This window comes from Puntigrus tetrazona, chromosome 24, assembly GCF_018831695.1.
Source record: "Puntigrus tetrazona isolate hp1 chromosome 24, ASM1883169v1, whole genome shotgun sequence".
Taxonomy (NCBI): Eukaryota; Metazoa; Chordata; class Actinopteri; order Cypriniformes; family Cyprinidae; genus Puntigrus; species Puntigrus tetrazona.
The window spans coordinates 15,635,997-15,656,457 of NC_056722.1; the positions used below are offsets into that span (position 1 = coordinate 15,635,997).

The 20,461-nt window shown below is 37.1% G+C and overlaps 3 protein-coding genes across 6 annotated transcripts in view; 1 reads left to right on the top strand and 2 right to left on the bottom strand.

Annotated features, from left to right (window-relative positions):
* The window catches only part of ankha (ANKH inorganic pyrophosphate transport regulator a), a 36,023-nt gene extending 31,360 nt beyond the window's left edge, over positions 1 to 4,663 (top strand). For both annotated transcript variants that reach the window (XM_043226677.1, XM_043226675.1), the window contains exons 9-12: positions 1,350 to 1,479; positions 1,585 to 1,708; positions 1,986 to 2,085; positions 3,689 to 4,663. In XM_043226677.1, coding sequence (XP_043082612.1) covers positions 1,350 to 1,479; positions 1,585 to 1,708; positions 1,986 to 2,085; positions 3,689 to 3,817 — 483 coding nt within the window. In that variant the 3' untranslated portion in view covers positions 3,818 to 4,663. The remainder of the gene's footprint in view (positions 1 to 1,349; positions 1,480 to 1,584; positions 1,709 to 1,985; positions 2,086 to 3,688) is intronic.
* A 162-nt stretch (positions 4,664 to 4,825) lies between these two features.
* LOC122329953 lies at positions 4,826 to 19,106 on the bottom strand. Of its 3 annotated transcripts, none has more exons than XM_043226674.1 (11): positions 18,970 to 19,106; positions 14,023 to 14,442; positions 12,128 to 13,180; positions 11,517 to 11,693; positions 10,428 to 10,718; positions 10,118 to 10,203; positions 9,426 to 9,532; positions 9,173 to 9,316; positions 8,294 to 8,425; positions 6,136 to 6,405; positions 4,826 to 6,047 (listed from the first exon to the last, which is right to left on the bottom strand). In XM_043226674.1, the coding sequence occupies exons 2-11, from the start codon at positions 14,172 to 14,174 to the stop codon at positions 5,832 to 5,834; spliced, it is 2,628 nt and encodes an 875-aa protein (XP_043082609.1). In that variant the 5' UTR covers positions 14,175 to 14,442; positions 18,970 to 19,106; the 3' UTR covers positions 4,826 to 5,831. The 3 variants fall into 3 exon arrangements, with proteins under 3 accessions (XP_043082609.1, XP_043082608.1, XP_043082607.1); XM_043226673.1 differs by lacking the exon at positions 18,970 to 19,106 and adding an exon at positions 15,995 to 16,335; XM_043226672.1 differs by lacking the exon at positions 18,970 to 19,106 and adding an exon at positions 13,511 to 13,649 and having other exon boundaries at positions 14,023 to 14,158.
* otulina (OTU deubiquitinase with linear linkage specificity a) lies at positions 17,418 to 18,975 on the bottom strand. The gene is made up of 2 exons (XM_043226679.1): positions 18,613 to 18,975; positions 17,418 to 18,068 (listed from the first exon to the last, which is right to left on the bottom strand). The coding sequence occupies exons 1-2, from the start codon at positions 18,672 to 18,674 to the stop codon at positions 17,636 to 17,638; spliced, it is 495 nt and encodes a 164-aa protein (XP_043082614.1). The 5' UTR covers positions 18,675 to 18,975; the 3' UTR covers positions 17,418 to 17,635.
* Positions 19,107 to 20,461: the final 1,355 nt, after the last annotated feature.

Here is a 20,461-nt window from a genome sequence, read left to right on the forward strand (position 1 = left end):
TTGTCACACCTGCAAGCTTGTCCCATTTCAAACCTAAAATGTTCAAACATGCATTTACCTCTCTAAATAAATCATTACCAGTAGTTGTGCCTTTTATTGACTGCATGGCTGCCACCTCCCCTGTGATTTGATAATCTGAAGTTTTTTCACGTAAGAAGATGAGTAGCTGGGCGGTGTCACGTACATCGCAGCTCTCGTCCAAAGCCAGAGAAAAAAAGTCAAAGTCAGGCGCTCTGTTCCTCAGCTGAAGCTCTAAGTTTCCAGCGATGTCCTCTATCCGCCTCGTTACAGTGAAACGCTCTCAAATGCGCCCCTTTTCTCCGGGCATATCAGCGCAGCAGAGTCCAATAAACATTCCTTTAAAAACTCTCCATCGGAAAACGACTTTTTTGGCGATTTTGTAAGAAATTACATAACTTGTCCTGACGGCTGCATCTCTGGCAGCGGGAAGTTTAGTAAAAAAAAAAAAAATCCTGTTGGGTTTGTAGTTTTGCAAGCAATGCAGACTCCCTTGCACGCTCTTCATCGGACAGATTTTTGTATTTATCTTCATGCTTGGTCGCGTAATGGCGATTCAAATTATACTCTTTAAACACAGCAATCTGTGTACCACTGCTTTACCTTTAACTTCTGTACAGAAATATTTGACAGTCCATTTTTTGTTAAAAATACGGCATTCTTTATCAACTTTTCTTTTCTTAGCGTGAGCCGATATCTTGAGGGTTAACCGTCTTGTATCATTTGTAGTTGTTAACCGTCACCCACTTACGCGCATACGTTCGTTTAATTAGTGACGTAACGCTTTTCAAAATAAAAATTAAAAAAAAAAATTTATTTATGGTAATTACATTTGACCTCGCGCGGGCCGGATACCAACGTACAAAGGGCCGGATGTGGCCCGTGGGCCGTAGTTTGCCCAGGTCTGCTCTACAAACACCCTTGTTTACATTTGTGCATTTCTTGACAACCAGTTTTGTTGGAGCCACAACCGTTTCTGAGGAAGTTACAATGTTTGACAGAGGAATAATGTTTTCATTAACACCGTTACACTTTATTTTGCTGTTTTATTTTGTGAAACCTTACTACGTATATGGAACAAACGTTTTATAAATGCAATAAGCCCCAATGTGACGAAGTGCCCCTTAGCCGTTATAAATTCACTGTAAACCACGGCTTCTTGGGTGTATTGCCTTATCTAATAAAATAAACTGTAATCTAAATGCAACTTTGGTATAAGAGATTTCTTTAAAAAATCTTGCTGACCAGACTTTTCAGTGGTATTGTAAACTGTATAAACTGTAAACTTTTGACCCAAAACCCGACAAATTACCCATGTCTGTATTTTCCAGATGTGTTTCATTGTATTCTGGACGCCTCATGTTTCTGAACGCATCCTGGTAGATGTCATTGGGGTGGATATGGCCTTCGCACAGCTTTGCATTGTACCACTGCGAGTCTTTTCCTTCTTCCCTGTGCCTGGTATTATAAAGCCTCTAACCTTTTATTTGACTTTGTACTGCATATAGATACACTGCACTGTAAGTCATGTGACCTTGTGACCTTGTGTCTGTGTTTTTCTATCAGTTACAATTCGAGCTCATATTACGGGCTGGTTAATGACGTTAAAGAGAACTTGTGTGCTGGCGCCTAGTTCAGTTCTGCGCATCGCTGTGCTCATCACCAGCCTTCTGGTGCTGCCTTACATGGGGTTAGTATACAGAAGTAATATACAAATATGCCGAATGCATCTCATTGAAATATCTTTTGAATGTGCTTCTCTGCTCAGTATGTGATCTGTGAAGTAATTAGCTCTCATGCTGCCTCTGAATTTTTAGTGAATCTAAAAATAAACCGTTTCAAATCCCTGTCTGCATTTTTTGAATTAATTATGACTGCACTCCGCAGCTAATGCAGACTGCTGCAGCAACCTTTAATATGAAAAGGAAAAATGTTATTTAAAGCTTTTTGGGTTTGTCTTTGCACAGAGTGCATGGCGCCACGCTTGGAGTGGGGTCTTTATTAGCGGGATTCATGGGGGAGTCCACCATGGTCGCAGTGGCTGCCTGTTATGTGTACCAAAAACAGGTGAGGGGCGAACAATACAGTGGTTCTGCAGAAATATTACAGCTAGTGGCCAATCAGTCTTTTTTTTAAATGTGAAATCAAGCTATTTTTTTGTGAATATGCCAGATTCATTAGGCCCTATAGATGTAAGAATAAGTGCAGCAAACATAATGATGCTAGCTGTTTGTGTTTCTGATGGTAAACCAAAGTGCTAGATTAGCAATGGACTGTACAGGTAAAACATCTGGAGACTCCTTACATATTCAAATTAAAAAATCCAGTGACATTTTCTTTTTTGTGTGTGTTGTTCTCTTAATTCTGACATAAAAACAGGTGTAACACTTTAGATTGCACATTTACTATTAAAGAGTTTTCAAATAAACTCCTGATTTACTGCTCATTGATAGTAAGGTAGCTGTTGTAGTAATTACAATTAGGATCATACGAAATGCTATTGTTATTTTTTATTTAGTATAGACGTGAATAAGAGATTTCACAACTTTTACATAGAGTCCAGAAGAGAAAACAGTAATACCCCGTTCAAAAGCTGTGAATGCTTGATTGTTAATGGCGTATTGTTACCTGATCCACAGCTGTGTTTCTAGGTTAATGAGTTCTTTCTTTGCCTTGAACAGTTAAACTGCCTGCTGTTAGTCAGAAAAATCTTTCGGGTCCCATAAATTCTTTGTTTTCCCAGCATCTTTTGCATATTTGAAAACTTTCCAACAATGACTGTATAATTTTGAGATCCATATTTTCACACTGATGACAACTGAGGGACTTATACGTAGCCATTACACAAAAGGGTCAAACATTCACTGATGCTCCAGAAGATACAACAATGCATTAAGATCTGGGGGGTGAAAACTTTTGAACAAAGACCTCTACATTTTTCTTATTTAACCCAATTCATGTAGTTGTTTTTCTCATTTAGTACTGCCCTTCAGAAGCTCCAAAAGAGACTTGCATGTTTCTCAAATACAAAATAAGCTAATCAAGGTATACTTCCAGGCAGATGTGTTAAGGCAAGTTAGAGCTAAACTCTGCAGGACAATGGCCCTCCAGGATCAGGTTTGATGACCCCTGTTCTAGAGCATCAGTGAGCGTTTTGATCTTTTTGTAACGGTTGCTCGCAAGTCCCTCAGTTGTCATCAGTCTATAAAAGATGGATCTCAAAATTATATAGTGATTATTGGAAACGTTTCAAATATGCAAAAGATGCTGGAATTTTTTTTTTGTGGGAGCTGAAGGACAAAAACAGCTGTGGATCATTCAGGTAACAACATGGTATAAAGAATGAAGCATATGTAAATTCAACTATTATTTTCCCTTGTGGACTATATGTGAAATATATTATTCAGGTCAGTGTTACATATAAAATAACATGCATTTTGTACGATGCCTCGTTATTTTGATAAAATCATTAACATTTTGCAGAAGTTTATGAAAATTTTGACCATAGCTGTATGTGTGTAGGTATTGGGTAGGGTTAAGGGATCTAGGATCTATGTTGGTAATATTTTTGCTAATAATAAGCAACTTAAAAGTGAATAGTAAACATGTTTTTGGACTTTTAAAACCCTTATGTATCTTAGTATTTATCTGTCTCGCTGTCTGTTTTCAGAAGAAAACCCCAGAAGCAGAAATGGTTGTGGAGGACAACTCTTCCCCGATGTATGAAGTCACCTCCAGGACAGAGCCAGATGTCACTGAAGAGGCTGACAATGAGCGGGTGGAAACAGAAGATGAATGAATCAGGGCGTGGAAAGAAAAACGAGGACGGAAGATACGTGTTTTCATTTCATTTGCAGCACAGTGTATTGGATTTTTGACAACGAGAGGCAACTAGTAATTTATCAATATACTTTTTTTTTTTTTTTTTTTTTACATTTCTACAATCTCTCCATTAACCCCAGTGGAATTGCCGGCTCGATTGATGTTTGTATGGGGTCGAATTAGCTGATTTGCATGTCTACATCAACTGCACTCCTGCACTTTTTGCACTGAGGCATATTTACACAGATGTCTTCCAAAGTTCCTGTTCTGCAGCCTGTGACCATTTTTGCCAAATTAGACCATTACAATCAGAAAACAAATCCTGAGAACAGAAGGACTCATCAAGACCAGGCTTGAAAGATGTTTTAATGACAGAACTGTTATCTGAACTTTGACCCTGAGACACACTGTCTCTTTCTTGCCTTGAGATGCACAATAGATAGTTACACTTTTGAGTGTATAAAAACTTGCTCAAAAAGAATTTATTTTACTGGCTTGGGGCACATGCTAGATTTGATTGTGTTCGATGTCAGTTGAATTATTTTTGTATTCACTGCGTTAATTTAGGTTTTGTACACTTTGCAAATGCCACTGTGGTGACAGGTCTGAAGATCACTATTCGATATATACAAAATATTTATTTGACCTTTCGTGAAAGCATGAATAGATCGTTTTTGATCCAATATTTTGTGTTGGGACCACATTATAGAATCCATTTTGTTTTTTCATTTTTCATGTAGAAAATGTATGTTTTGTTTTCAAGATCTGTTTTGTCAAATGATTAAATGGAATGCAGTTTATGCAGTTTTTAGGTACTTGTTTACTTGTTACTCACGTTACTTGGTGCTTGTGGTCTAACTGAATGACAGCTCATATTTCAGCTCATACAAATACACTAAGCACTTATAAATGCATTATGGTTATTAAACAAATGTTATGCTAAAGCTCATGTTTTGTACATATTAAAGTCAGAGCCCAAAGAGAATAGTCTTAGAATATTTTATTCGTATTCCCTCAAACGGTCTCGTCTTCCAGTTCTTGAAAAATGAGTATTTTACATAACCAATACTTTATAACTTTCATGTTCTGTATAACTTTCAAGTTAATCAGCATTAATCTGTCATAAAAACTTCAAACGAGCAGGAAAAAACATCAAAATAAAAAGTGCAAGTACTTGACGTTTCACTCCACAATGAGCCAAATATTAAGCTTTTTTGAGCTCGTGTTGGCAATTTTATCTCCAGCTGCCTTCTAACAAGATTTATGCATGTTATTGTTGCTTTTAATGTAGGTTAAGAACATATAAACATAAGTTATTTAGCCTTTTTTAAGAGTCTAAGTGCTCCAAAGAAACCTAATTGACAGTGTTGTGTGTGGAGCCTCATTTAAAAAGTTCTAAAATCATGAAAAGGAAAAGAAAAAAAACAGTTTTATAAATACGGTTTAGAAAAATGACCTAACATGTCTGACAGAATTAGTTAAAAGGCCTCAATCAGTGCCCATGGCTTTTTTCAAAATTTTCTTTTATATTTCGAAACGATGTAAATTTGAAGTATGTAACGAATGAACTTACGAGGTAAGTAGACAATTATCTTATTTCCCATACTATAGCCTACTCACAATACATTCTGTTGAATTAAATTTCTCTAAAATTACTGTAAACTCTTTAGTATTTTTTTTTTACATTGATAAATGTAAATCAACACTATTTCCGACAGTGCATAATACAAAAAATAACAGGGTTACAGTAAAAGGCAGTAAGGTTTTTTTTCCCCCACCTTTCTGAACCAGTGCTAATCGCAATATTTCCTGACAGGCTGATGTTAGTTCTGTGATTCATTTAGGGGGGAAAAACCTGAGCACTTTTGCTTGCAATTTGATCTCGGAAAAATTGCTGTAAATTCCCTTCACTGGATGACCAAGACATCATTATCAAAAAACAAACATCATGCCACTTTGTAGATCAGATTTGTTCTCCGAGGCCTCTGTTGTTAGGTCATTGTGATGTCTTCTCCGTGCTGGTGTTGAATGCTCCTCCTGACAGGGACGTTGTAATGGCGATCGTCTTCTGTGACGATACACACACAGGGCCACTCCTGCTTGTGGTCGTCTGGGTAATGTGTCACAAATTCCTCTGTGTCAGTCATGTACAGACGGAAGGCTTGAATGGTGTGCTTTAAGGCATAGCCCAGTAGAAACATCTCTACCTGCAACGAAACAAACATACATCTAAATTGTATTTTACAGCAGGAGCCTTCAAGAGCTGCAAGTCTGTGGCGGTGGCACCATACTTGCCTGTTCTACCCCTCCACTAAAGCCGATCTGGCTCAGGTGATTGGCCAGGAGGGTTTGGGGGTTTTCGGATGTGTCACGGGCGAAAAGAAGCCAGCAGAACACAGGCACTTCTTGATCTGCCGTCATGCTGTGATGTAGCTCAACAGCTTGGGCCAGCATTAGAAACTTCAGTGCTTCCAGAAGACCGTACTCCTCTTCTCCGCCTTGAAACACACGCTCGCATAAACCGTGCTTCTCCTCGGAGCTCTCACAGACTGCTGCTGCATGCCACTGAATAAAGCGCAAATAAAGACAGAAATTCTCATGATATTTTATGCAATTAAACTAAAAAGAACCTCAATTTTACTTAAAGTTAGACAATTTTCATTAAATGCTATGATTGACCATTCATTTTGATTTATTTACTATTAAATTAATATATTGTTGCCGGTCCCTCTTTGTGTCTCTAATACCTGTGTACTTAAGTAACTAGATGTGTACATAGCTGCTGTGTAACATCAGAGTAACTGCATGGTCTACTTAATATAAAGTATAACACTTTATTTAAAAAACTGCTGTTATTCCTGTTATACATTTGCTTTTCAATTACAAAAAAGTACATTAGAGCCGTAGATACTATGTACATACTGCTTACACATCTAGTTATTAATGAAGTGCACAGGTATTAAGACAATATAACCTTCTTGGTGCTTACGATGGCCCTGCTAGACTGTGACTTGATTTCGGTGAAAGAAAGGGTCTGTTTCAATCACGAAATGCATTCTATGAATAAAATATTCCTTTTGTGAAAGTAATGTAAAATATTGTGCATTTCATTTATGAATGCAATATGAAATGGAAAGTACAATTGAATGTACAAAACCTATTCTGGGGCAAAATACAGACCCTATTTTTCACTAAATTAAGCGTGCTTAAAAATATTTAGAAACTAAAAATGTTACAATTGTTAGAGGTTGACTCAGAATGTCTGAATTGCAAGATAAAAGTTTAGTTTTTCATGGTAAAAATAAAAAAGTCTATGTTGCTCTCATTATTTAACCTAGCCTACACATAACACACCAACACACTTTTATTATTCAAATCCATTAAAGGATTTTTAGGCTGCATTAATTAGATCTGCTGGAACCGGGAACACTACTCATAAAACACGATGTACTTGTGACATCGTAAAAAGAATGGCATCTACGCTCATATTAGTCTTGTTTCTTTCTTAATCTGTTTCAGTTTGTATCCAGACTAGATGGTGGATCATGAGAGATCATGTTCATCGGAGACCAGAACACCTAGATGCGCTCTGTGGACAGATCACCAGATCCTGATGCACACACGCACACGCACACACTAAGTCATTTACACTTTCTGACACAGCTGCGTTTAAAATTGAACTGGAGGTTAAGTGCTGGGCGTCCGGTCAGAGGAGAACTGGCCCCAACTGAGTCTGGTTCCTCCCAAGGTTTTTTTTTTTCTCCATTCTGTATGGATGGGGTTTTGGTTCCTTGCCGCTATCACCTCTGGCTTGCTTGGTTGGGGACACTTAACTTCTAGTGATTATCGCCAAATTGATTGCAGAGACCGTCTCTGCATTTAATAACAAATTCTTCACTCTCGTCATTATCCATCCCTATCATTGTATTCTTCTACTTTATACTGTTCAGTGCTTTGATACAACCTGTGTTGTTAAAAGCGCTATATAAATAAAAATGATTGATTGATTGATTATTTTTAAATGTCTTTATGGTCACATTTTATATTAGGTGGCCTTAACTACTATGTACTTTTTGTATTATATTTCAAAACACTTCTGCTGTTATTTAGGTGGGATACGGGTAAGGTCAGGGACAGGTTTGGTAGTATGGGTGGGTTAGTGTGTGAGGGATGGGTTAAAAGAATACTTATAAATGTAACTATGGAAATTAATTACAGATGTAATTACATATACGTGTTTTAAAAATAGAAGAAAAATGTAAAAACATGTATGTATACAATATGTGCATTGTAAGATTCATTGAAATGTAAGTAGTAGTAGTAGTAGTAAGTTCACTTAATATGTGTGGACCATTTACTATTAGTTTTAAAAAATTTATTAGATGATGATCAATTTCTTTAAAAATAAAAATATTTCAAAATGTTCTTGCACAGCAGAAAAAAAGATACTAACCTTCTTCTTAAGGAGATCCAAATAACATTTTAGCCTCTCCACAGAACTTTCCTTCTCACTTCCTGACTTGCATTCTGGAGGAAACACCCATCCACCAATCAAATGGTCCTGAGCGTCAATCTTCTCTGGTAACTGTGAGAATAACCAGCAGCTGTTAATCTGAGCTAGAATACATCACATACATTAACTATGTTTCCACATCTAATCTGATCTACAAGCAAAAAAAAAACTAATATAAATATCTGAATCTGAAATATTTTTCTCAAAAAGATAAAACAAAATACAGGACCTGTGCCATGATGAGTATGTTTACATATGTTTTACATCATGCAAATGTATGTATGTTTCAAGTCTTGTGAACTGGGTAAGTGGATGAAACTGAATATTTACTAAATATTGTTCAAAAGCTCAGCTATTTTTTTTTAGCTGTGTCAAGGAAAAAGCGTCAATTATGCTCAAGTTTGATCTGGTAACACACCTAGTGTCAGCTTATAAACGTCATTTGACACAAACGAACAATCTGTACTCTTTCTTTATATTACCTGCACCCAGATCTACCGATTTATTTGTCAGCTAAAATCTACCGAATGACGCACTTCGCCAATTCAGAGTTTTTGTTGGTGATTAACTGCAGATCGTGCTTTTGTGTTCTTGCAGGATTAGGCCCAGGAAATTATTACGGGTGTTGAAGTCTTCTAATATTTTTGGCACATCATCGCTCAGCCCTTTTCCTGTGCCATGTAGCACTAATTTAAAAAACAAAATTGCTTTCCACTCCAAGACTATCTTGCCAGCGCTGAATAACTCTTTTAAAGTCTGCTTAAGTATGGCATCCATCCACCCTAACTAAAGTTAATAAGAGTGTAGAGGTCTCCTTACCAATAGAAGGCCTTCATCTTGCAGCCAGGTAGGCATATTTGTGCTGTTTGCCAGCACCTGATACAGTGTAGCTCGTAGAGCACAGTAGTTATCTCCTCTGACTCTCCTCAGTCCACTAAAGCTACGGGACATCTCACTGTAGCCCTGAGACAAACACACTGAAGCAAGTCAGACTTCTTAAACAAGCACAGACAGAGCGATCTAAATACTTCAAACATATTTAATGACAAAAAAAGAGACATAGTTAGGTTACCTTTCTGATGAGAGCACTTTTGGCAGTGTTTCCCTTCCATTCTCTCTCACTGTAGGCCAGAATATCCACAGCTGGTGATAAGCTACATCTGGTCTCTACACCAGGAACTAGACAAGAAGAAAAACACATCATGACAAATACCAAATGACACGTCGATCTAGATGCAGAACCGGGTTCTTTCATATCATCACAACGACCTGATTTGTCTGTAATACATGTCTATAATTCACCCAAGAATGAAATGCTCTTAGCGTTTCTGTGACCAGCAGAGTTTCGCTTCTTTGCCACTGTTGCTTTTTGGTTTGCTTAGTTGCGGACACTTAATATTTGGAAATATTTTTGGACACCATTGGAAGAGAATTGAGCTGAATGATGATAGCACTGTTTACTCTTGTCTTCTTTACAGCAGAACTGATTTTAGTTTTTTTTATTGTGTTATTCTATTCCAAAATAGTATCTGTGTTCACTAACTTGAATACTCTGTTTGTCGGATGAATCAGAATTACAGTTGACAAGTGAACACAATGTGCTTTTAGGGGATAACTCATAATATTATAAGAATTCTCCTTTTGTGATCCAAAAATGAAAGAAGAGCAAATGGCATTAGAACAACACCAGGTTAAATAAATAACGACTTGAATTACATTTTTGGGTAAACTATTATATGCTGTTAATGAAAAAATCATTAATACTTGTGAGCTCCAGCAGTGGTTTGGATGGTTTATTATTGCTGGCCCCCATTTCAATCTCCTCAGCTCCCAGATACAGGTCTGCACTCCTACAGAATAAAGAGGAACTATCATTCATATGATGTTAAGTATGACAAGCAATCATGAGGAGTCTAGCTGGGGGAGATAAAACTGTTATAATAAAGCACAACATCCCAGACGATAGTGATTCATCATGCAGGGCAAGTCTTACTGGATCTAAAGAGGCTTTGTCATGATTCTTTAGCTCTTTTACGTCAGTTGTAGACATATTGTAGACATAAAACAGACATACTCATCCAGTGTCTCGTGTACTTCCTCCATACTTTGTTCTGTATCTTTCTGTATCAGCTTCACCTCTACTGTGCTACTGCTAAAAAGGATCTCTGATTTTGGGTCGGCGGAAGTGTCTTCTTTTCCTTCGTTTTCCTTAGCAACACTTGCTTCCTCTTCCTGTTTCTCCTGTCCATCCTTTGTTTGCTGAGGTCCAGTTTCTGCATCTTTAACAACTTCCTCCACTGACTTTGCTTCACTCAACGCAGAAAGCTCAACTTTGCCCTCGGTGTCTTCTAGAGCAACTGAATCACTGTAAACGGCAAATGAAAGAGTGGCTCGTATTTAAAAGTCACGTTTCACATTTACATTTCATATTTATTTTAACACTGCATTATACTTAATGTTTGTTAATATTTTACTATGTTCATATTCAATATTTTACATACTAAATGACCACAAACTACATGCACTGTATGCATTCATTTGCTAAATAAGCAACACAGTGCATTACTACTATTATTATTCTAAATGACTACTATTAAAAATATAAATATAATTTAAAAAAAGACTGTGTGTTTACGTATAAAAAAATTTGAGCAAAAAAACAGGAACTATTCTAAATAGTTCTATTTCATAGCCTTAAACTATGCCAAAGGTCACTATAATCTACGATCATAAAAATGTTCCCAAAATAAGGTCAAAAGGAATGCTGATGAGATAGCAATGGTCTTAGAGAATTGCTTGAAGAACTTCTGTATAAATGTATATAGCATGTAGCCTAATCACACATTAAAACATATAAACATAATTAAACAAAAAGGGTGTTTAAATGAACAGTGGCTCATTTAAGAACAAAAACAATCCGATTACTGCAACTGATGTTGACATTGTCTCTACACTGTACTTACTAGTGTTTGTACTTTATTACAATTGTTTGCCTTGGCGTGACACAAACTTCCCTTTTTGTCAATTTATCTATTTCTATTATGGCAGATGTGATTGCATTCTTAGTGAGTTGACACTGCAAACTAATTATGAACTTGAATTTCTACACTGAGCGTTTTGCGCCACCTAATGGTAATAAAAATGAATATCAGGAAGTACTGACCTGGTTGGTTCAGTGAGACCGGTTTTCTCAACGGGGCTTGATGGCACTGAGGCACATGTGGAGTCCAGTCCATTCTGAACGGGTTCTGTAATCTCGCGCTTTTGCTCTTCAACCTTTTCACTTTTCTCTACATCTTTCACAGAATTCATAATTTCCGGTTTGTCTACATCAACAGTGCTGTAAAAGAACAGACATGGGGTCAGTTAGCTAACATAAAAATGTATTACTTTACATAAACGTTAACTGAAATATCACAAAATATAAAAACCTACACTTATTACAATTTAGTTAGTTGCCAAAGTAACATTTCTCATTTTAATATATATTTTAGTTTAATTTTAAAACACTTTGAAAGATTAGTTAAAAGCAATCTTATTTAAAAAAAACTATATTCTAATGAATGGTTTAAAATCACTGGAAATACTAAATTATATGCAAAGCTTTTATGAAAATGCAGTTATACAATGTCACTGGTTGCCTAAATCCTACCAGTTTATTGTGTTTACGTCTATATTACCCAATCCTAATAATCAACAATCAATTCAAGATCTGTAGGAAAATTTAATTTGCATTAAATTTTGGATTTTTTTTTTTTCAAATTAACTCATTACCTGTCAGTTTGTGAGGAGGATTTAAAGGACATTTGCTCTTTACTCTCAGTTTCCAAGGTTTCTTCATTTAATGCCTGGACAATGTCTTCTGTTTGAAGCGTGACATCATTTATTATATTCTCAACTTTCAGATCACCAGGGTCCTTCGCAAGACCATTTTCTATGGTAGGAGAGAGTCCATTGCTAATATCCACATTTGGAGATGAAGCTTCCTGTGAATGTTCCTGAGTTTGATCAACTTCGGATGTCACATGCTTCTGTTCTGCCATCTCAGAATGAATATCCTCTGAAAGTTTGCCCTCTACTTGAGCTGTTTGCTCAGCGATAGGTTCTGCAGCATTCACTTCAGCTACACTTTCCTCAATAACATTCGTCTCATTAGACTTACCTAAAATGCATGGGTCAGGCTCTTTGCTGCTGTTGCCAATCAATGAAATATCCCCAGTGTCCCTGAGACAAGCCCCTTTATGTGTCACTTCATTGGTGTCACTCAGAGTTAGTTCCTCAGTTTGGATCATTTTCTTCTCATCTACAATCATCTCCACATGTGTTTCTGGCTCTGGTTGGGAGGAGTTCTTCTCAGATTCTACCTTAGCAAGCGCAGTTGCTTCTTCAACAGGTGCTTCCTTACCAGGTGTCACCACAGCAGCTGCGACTGTTGAGTCTGAACTTGTTGCTGTAGCACCTGCATCATCCGTCAGAGCAGCTGCGATGTCTACCTCTTCAACTGACCCTTGCTGAGTCTCTATCTCCCCTTTCATTGAGTCAACATTCTCCGCAGGTGCTTCGACTGTATCTTGAGGTGCTTCTGAGACTTCAGCTTCAATGTTTTGGATTTCTTCAGTGATTTCAGTCTCTGTTTTTGGTGGTTCTGTAGCTACTGTTGGAGCCATTACAGGAGAAACATTGTGATTATCTTCAGCAGCATTAGAGACAGTTTGTAATATTGACATTGTTGTAAAGTAAGAGCTCTGTGGTTTATCTTGAGCGATGGCATTTGGCTGCTTGGTTATAACCGGTTCACCCAGCTGTGGTTTTGTTTCATCTTCATGCCTGTTGAGAGATTTTAAATGCATTTAAGTCAAATATGGATGTTATGGAAAGTTAACAAAGCAAACTCTCTTCAGCCAATCTTTGAAAACTAAGAAGAATTTTTTTCATTGTAAAAATGTCCTATTATAACCATATTACTTTAGCATTTGCTATTCAGAATCAAACAATTTGGCCCATCTAGATGAACAGCCAAGTATGTTTAACTTAGCCAATCAAAACACAAGTCAATTAAACATTGATGTCTCAAAGCAGAAAAAAGCACAGTTTAATTCAAGGTGTCGAAGTGGCATTATAAGTGATCTGGGACGCAATTAAATATAAATCATCCACTTTTTCATGAAGCTGATGTCCTTCCAAAGACTGTACAAACATGGTAAAACCAGTGTATCAAAACATTCTCTTCCTCTTCCAATTGTCCTGTTGTTAGCATGCTCAAGCATGTGCAGTATGTCCGAAGTTGATTGGGCATCTGTATAATGTATCAAGTATAGACAGTGTGAATGATTATAATAGGTTCTATTTGCTTTTGACATAACATTGTAATTGTGCTCATTGTAGAAAGTTAAAATATTCCACAACATTCAAACAAGCCATTTTGGGAGCTTGGTTAAATAAGCGTTCTATGTGTACTCTCTCGCTATTAAATTTATAACAGATAAAGTCACAAAAATTCTAATTAGAATAAACTGTGACTTGTACTGTCAAATACAAACAACTAATGATACAACGGAAAAATCAAGTCTTCCAAATTTGGTCTTGTTGTTTCGTTCAGAGATATGTGGGAGCCAATCGCAACCTCTGCTTCATACTATGTTATTTAAAAGGTCAATTATTAGCATTACCTGTGCTCTTCATCTGAAGTTGGACTGGTGCAGACTTCCGTTCCTGCCTTAGTTGAAGTCTTCGATTCAGAACTGTGCAATAAACCTTTAGTCTCATCCTCTGTATGGTCACATGGATTTTTTCGTCCGCAACAATCCCAGAAGTTCCCCATGTTGGCACAGGCTGCAGTGATAGCTTTTAATAAATCCACTTCTCTGGGTTTAAGTTCAGACCAAAGGAGGCGCAGTTATCTAGAGCAAGCCGCTTCCACGTCCACAGGGCTAGCCATATGCAAATATTATTTCTCCAAACAAGATTCTACATGCCTCGTCCCAATACATTTGATCAGCGTCCATAAATAAAATGTATCTGTAAGAATAGTCCAGCTACAGGAGCTGACCATAAACTGAACTTCTGAGTATCTGGTCATCTGATCAGACCTGCAGATTAAAAACAAACACAAATGCTCATGTGAGTATAACATGCCATTTCTTGATCGGAAGACAAATCTGAATTGAATCAAAAGACTGTAAGACTCTGAAAGCTTCTAACATTAAGGTGATCTTGTACACATCATGTGCGGAGTGTTTTATTCGAACAGGTGTTGTTGAACAAATCCTTCACTTTCTCTTCCGTGCACTGATTCCTTTTTCATTTGTGGAATTCTATTCCTTTCGACATTTTCAACTATTTTATAAGTCAACTCTACCAAAATAAGGCAACTGAAAAGTTGGCGAGCACTGTTGCATTCTGTGAGACGTAGTGTCCTATTTGAGTGGTAAGTTTCCAAAACAGAGAAGATATTATCGAGGCACACCTCTGTGAATTTGCTCTCTAGCACTCACTTTCAGTACCCATCTTGTATATCTGTCTGCTGCTATCTGACACAGTCGACCTCCAGATCCTCCTGTCAACCCTTCATGACAAAGGGCATTGCCGGAACTGCACACTACTGGTTCAAGTCTTACCTCTCAGGTAGGCCCTTTAGGTTGTATTGGAGGAATGGGATGTATAATACACAACAACTACTGGGGAGCTTTAGGGCTTAGCGCTTGAATCTACACATCATCAGTAGAATCTTTATTTCAGAAACATGGCTTTTCTTATCGCTGCTTTGGTGATGGCACACAACTTTACTTCTCATTCCAGCCCAGACAATCCAACAGTAGCTGCTTGTACCCCAACCTGTCTGACAGACAGTTCTTGCTGGATGAAAGGCCTTGTTTTTCTTTTGTTGGTTTAATTGCTTTCATTATCCTAATTTGTAAGTCACTTGGGATAAAAGTGTCTGCCTAATGATTAAATGTCAACGTAAATGAGTCAGTGGAATAAATGAAGGCTACTAAGGTACATTTTTGTTAGGGAGTTTCCAATCATTTCTATTTACAAGAAAACCCAAGAGACTTTTTTTTATAGCTAAAATATATATCGCAAAAGATTTCATTTTCATTTTTTCATTGTGCCATCATTGGGGAATTCACGAGTTAGTCCTGAAATATAAACATGCAGTTCACGTAGGTAAGATTTCAGGTTTTCTAAGTGATTTAGGCTACTTTTTAAGACCTCCATTAGTGCTATTTTTGAAAGCTAGTTGCTACGCAGATGCTTTCATTTTAAGGAGACTTTCGCATTATATGTTTGTCTTTCCATGTAACTGACGCGTCTCAGTGTTTGCACATTACTGCACATCGTGTCTGAGGTTGTTTTGCGGCGCAAGGCACAAGTGTCCACAGCGCTCAGAATGATGACATTGTTTACCACAGGCACTATTGCAACACTTTGCCCTACACGTTAAGTATATTTAAAGCAGCTATTTCCCCAAAAGGAGCCCTAAGTATCAATTCAATCAAACAGAATGCATTTAGCTTGGTTTCTCAAACTCGGCGTTATTTAATAATACGCGGCATAAGTGCCTCACTGCGTGCTAGATTAAGCGATGCTTCGTACGCGAATAGCATGAATGTTACAATAATCAAATGTTATAATTCCTACCCAAATGTGGAGAATTCTCCATTTACTTGTGAAGCCGAACGACCAACTTCGTCCAGGAAGATCGACGCGTATCATTGACCGTATGTAGTTTCACTTTCCGTCTACGAACTTGCTCGCCACAGGAAACGGTGAAATTCAAGGTTCTCTGCTGATACCCTTGTTTAATAACGCGCTTTAAATGAACCAAAAGAAGGACAAAAACATTCGAGCCTAAACGGGTGCCGTTTATTTTATCCGCTGTTCTTCCTTTATAGCTCTTGAAGAGGGCAGTGCAGGGTCTCAGATTAAAGGAATGTAGTGAAATCTGATTCTAAAGGTCTCCACATCCATTAGCCACACATATACACAGTACACAACTATGTTGAACCTGCATTAGCACGATCTGTCCATAGCCAAGTTAAAAGGAAGTACACTTGTGCGTACTTTTTCAAATATTTTTTATAGAATTATATTTTTTTTTGCAGAAATATACTTCTGTGTAAACAGAATGCAGTGTTTTTGTACACAATCATTCACTTAATTGAACATTTATTTGTTGTTGTAAAATAAAGTGTGTTATAGTATAAATTGCAATACTTTACAGTACAATACTACAGCACAACAAAAGATTACAATAATGATTAAAAATGCGCTTTAAATGGGGAGGTTGGGTGCCATGCTGTTCCGTGCATTTAGAGTGGTTTTACAGAAAGTTTCAAAAAGTAATTTACTTCCTGGGTCATAAAAGTTTTTTTTTTTTTTTTTGGATCGTTGATCTGCAAGAGTAGACAACGATGGAACTCCTTATATGGGCATTTCCCCTTAAAGCACGCGCCCGCGCAGGCACAGACCAGAGGACTCGCTCGAGAAGAATGACTTTAAAGAAGTGTGTTTTTGGTCGTAAGTGAAATTAACTTTGTTTAGCTTCCTAAAGAAGCCAGCCTTACGTGAACAGATGATGCTGTTTGTTTTTCTGGAGCAGCAACGGAGTTTCACATGTTTGTAGAAGAACGTTTTATAAACGTGGCCCAGTTCGACGCTGTTTATGCACATCGTTTGATATTGAAAGATGGAGAGATCCAAGCTATAAAAGACTGTCATGATTCAGACAGCTACTCAAACGGCATCCAATATCTGTCTTGTTGCAATGGCCTAAGTGCTTGTCACTCTGTAGCTCCGCCCACAGGGCAAGCCTCCAGATTTATATATAAATATATAATATATATATATAGTAATAAATGGCTCAAATTAACTTCAGATCAGTAATTACATAAAAAAAATAAATAACTTTTATTTAGTGGTAAATGGTACAATTTAGATTACAGCTGTGTGCACAATGGTATTGACATATCAATATACAAACTTTAATGAATTTTGTACAAAGCATATATGCGAGAAAAAAAAAGAAAATGGACGGAGGTAGACTGAAAAGAATACATTATTGTTTTGAAACTTTATATCAGACCATTTATTATATAAAAGGGTATTAAAATGTACAGTGTAGTACTAATCCAGCAAAACTGCAGTTCAATAGAATCACAGCAATGAAAAAAAAAAAAAAGGTCAAATAATGCACAGGCTATTATCTTTCCACGAATTTGCTTGTTGTTTCCTGCCCACACAGGATGCTATATTCAGATGTTCTGCTGCAGTGAATCCACTTCAAGCGTCTATGAGCTGCTGTATGTGAAGTTTTAATTCTTCAGGAAGCCCCAGTTCTGTTACCAAGTCCGAGCAGCACTTTAGCAGCTGTTTTAGACTCTCTCCTGCAGAGAAAGAATGCTGGCAAAGAGTTCTCGGTGAATCTTCACTCACGCCTCCAACGTTTCCACAACAGTCACCATTTGCTCCCCCTCTCCCACAACAGTCCCCACTGTTTGAGCACCTGGATTCTCCACCTCGGTTTCTTTGTTCAACATTTAGGTCCTTCATGTCATCCACCATCTCAGTCAAATTAGGTGGAGGCCTCTGCTGGGCTTTCCTCATGTCCTCCACCAGTCCGTCCTCATGCACCTCCAATCTCCGTAGCAGATCCGTGATCGATGCAGAAGTCGGGCTTCCAGGCAGCTGAACCTGACACCAGCATCGAACGGCGCTGTGGAAGGAGAAGGCAGTGTGATACTGGTTAAAACAAATAGTGATACGAGTACATGTTTTTTTAATACTTTATAATTATTCAAGTTTTCAGTTAACACAAAACCTGGTGTAAACCTGGCAAGTCTCAGCTTTATTTAATTTTATATTTCAATAATGATAATAATTCTGCTTGAATAGCAAATTTTTTTGTTTAAAACAGTTGTTGTACTTTTTATTACCAGAAGATTCTGAGATGTTAGTGTCACAGAACAACCCTAGAACTATACATTACATACAAACCATCAGTGGAACGTTCTGTCTTTTGTAGTACTGCAGTTTAATTCTATTGTCATGTTGTGTCACGTATGTCACGTGATTGCCCGTAAACTCTTTACGCAAAGCATAATTATTAAGATTTTATACATAGCAAAATACCTATACTGCGGTTAACTACATAACACAATTAAGTATACTTCATTCTCATTGCTGGGCATATTTTTCACGGACTTCTACTAAAAAAAGGCCCTACCGTGCTGACAAACAAAGCAAATGCAGCTGCTTACCTGACGATTCCTTTGAGCTGACCGATGACTGTCATTTTAGTGGCTCCTTCCGTGTATCCCATGTTGAAACCAGCCTGTAGAGACGCTTCTTTCCCTGCATCACTGCCGTCTCTGAAACCATCCTGACAGAAAACCACATGGCAGTCGTTTCTAGACTGCGCTGCTTTCACTAGCTACACACCCCTGATTTTTCTTTTGCGCGTATCCAGCGTTTTTCCTTTTTTTTTTAAACAACTCTCACAATGCATGAACGCTCATTCAGACGAAAAACAGAACGAATCAAAACGATATTTCGGTATAAGCATGTCTACGCATGTGAATGAAAGGTTCAACACGAATAAAAGACTGTTCACGTACCTTTGCGCGTTTTTCCATGTTGTAAATCCATTCTTTGTTCTGCAGATTAATATCATCCACATCCTCGTCGAACACGTCCTCGCTGGACGCCACTGATTTCACCCACGACATGATATTTCCAAGGTATGAAACGCGACAGTTAATCTCACTAAGTGTGAACTCAACGAGAAAATGTGTCCGATGAGTAAAATACGCTTGTTTGGGCCCTTGACAGGCTCCATAAACCACACTCACATCCACGTGGTCATGTGACTGACGTCATCAGAATGCATATGAAGCTCTTTTCTTCTTCTGGTCGCTTCTAGGCGTAATTAAACAGGATATCGCCACCTGCTGGCGTGACTGTGCAGCGCAGGAGTTTATTTAACCTGTGACGTCGTGAAGCGTTTAACGTGATACCGCTCTTTTTATTTGCAATTAATTTTGGTATTAGTGTGGAAGTTGCTTGGCAGGCATATGACTGTCCATGAAATTTGCAATATTTGCGAGTGTAGTAGTATATATATATATATATATATATATATATATATATATATATATATATATATATATATATATATATATATATATATATATATACACACTTCCCTAGTTAATAAGAAATATAAATCCTTGATTAATTGTATGTACTTACGATTTAGTGTGAAATTAACATTTTAGTATCTGCCTACCCATTGGAGGAAAAAAAAAAAAATATATATATATATATATATATATATATATATATATATATATATATATATATATATATATATATACAGATTCAATTTAAATTAGGAGAATAAATTGAATATTACATTCTAAAAAAAATAAAAACAAAAAATAATAGAATTTGTGTAAATAAACAAGTGAAATAATAATCTTCAAATGTAATACTATTGTTAAAAGTATTATTAAAATGAAATAAAAAAAAGTATGTGTACTGAAGCATATGACCGCTAGATGCCGCTAGATTCACATTAAACTGTGTCTGGGCTCAACAGAGAGGATTGAGCTCATCGTCCGCGAGGTACAGTCAGTGCGTATCGAATCAACTCCGTGATCAACTAATCAAAAAGAGATATTTATTAGTGTAATGTAATTGCTCAAGGACACGGATATTTTTAATTTTTTTGCAGCTTGATACAAATAGTTCAATAAAGGACTTAGCCTAAGGAATTTTATTGAAGAAGAGAATGTGAGTTCAAACGACTCAACCTAGGCTGCCGTCTATATTGTCAATAGCCAATAATAATATTTAGAGTAAACATTTCACTGTAAATTAAAGGAGCTGACAGTGATCGTTTCCCCTGGTGTTGGACAATTAGACCGAGTGAAAGATGGAATCATTTTTAGGTTACTGAAAGCCTTATAAGATCAATACATTAATTAAAGTGTCAACATCACTTAAGAAACATGACTTTATTTCTCAAAATGTGCCATGTTAAATGAGGAGTCTAATTAATTTGGCTAGTCTAATTCAAAGTATTATGTTACAGGCTAAATAGAGCTG

Bases quoted from the DNA above. Each gene is read 5' to 3' on its own strand.
- LOC122329953 (XM_043226672.1), bottom strand. From the start codon at position 14,119: ATGAGACTAAAGGTTTATTGCACAGTTCTGAATCGAAGACTTCAACTA. The intron at 11,694-12,127 runs GTAATGAGTTAA...GTTCTTTTACAG, and splicing joins TCCTCCTCACAAACTGACAG to CACTGTTGATGTAGACAAAC. The intron at 9,533-10,117 runs GTATTAATGATT...CTTCTTGTCTAG, and splicing joins ACCACTGCTGGAGCTCACAA to TTCCTGGTGTAGAGACCAGA.
- otulina (XM_043226679.1), bottom strand. From the start codon at position 18,674: ATGGGATACACGGAAGGAGCCACTAAAATGACAGTCATCGGTCAGCTC. The intron at 18,069-18,612 runs GTAAGCAGCTGC...CTCCTTCCACAG, and splicing joins CAGCTCAAAGGAATCGTCAG to CGCCGTTCGATGCTGGTGTC.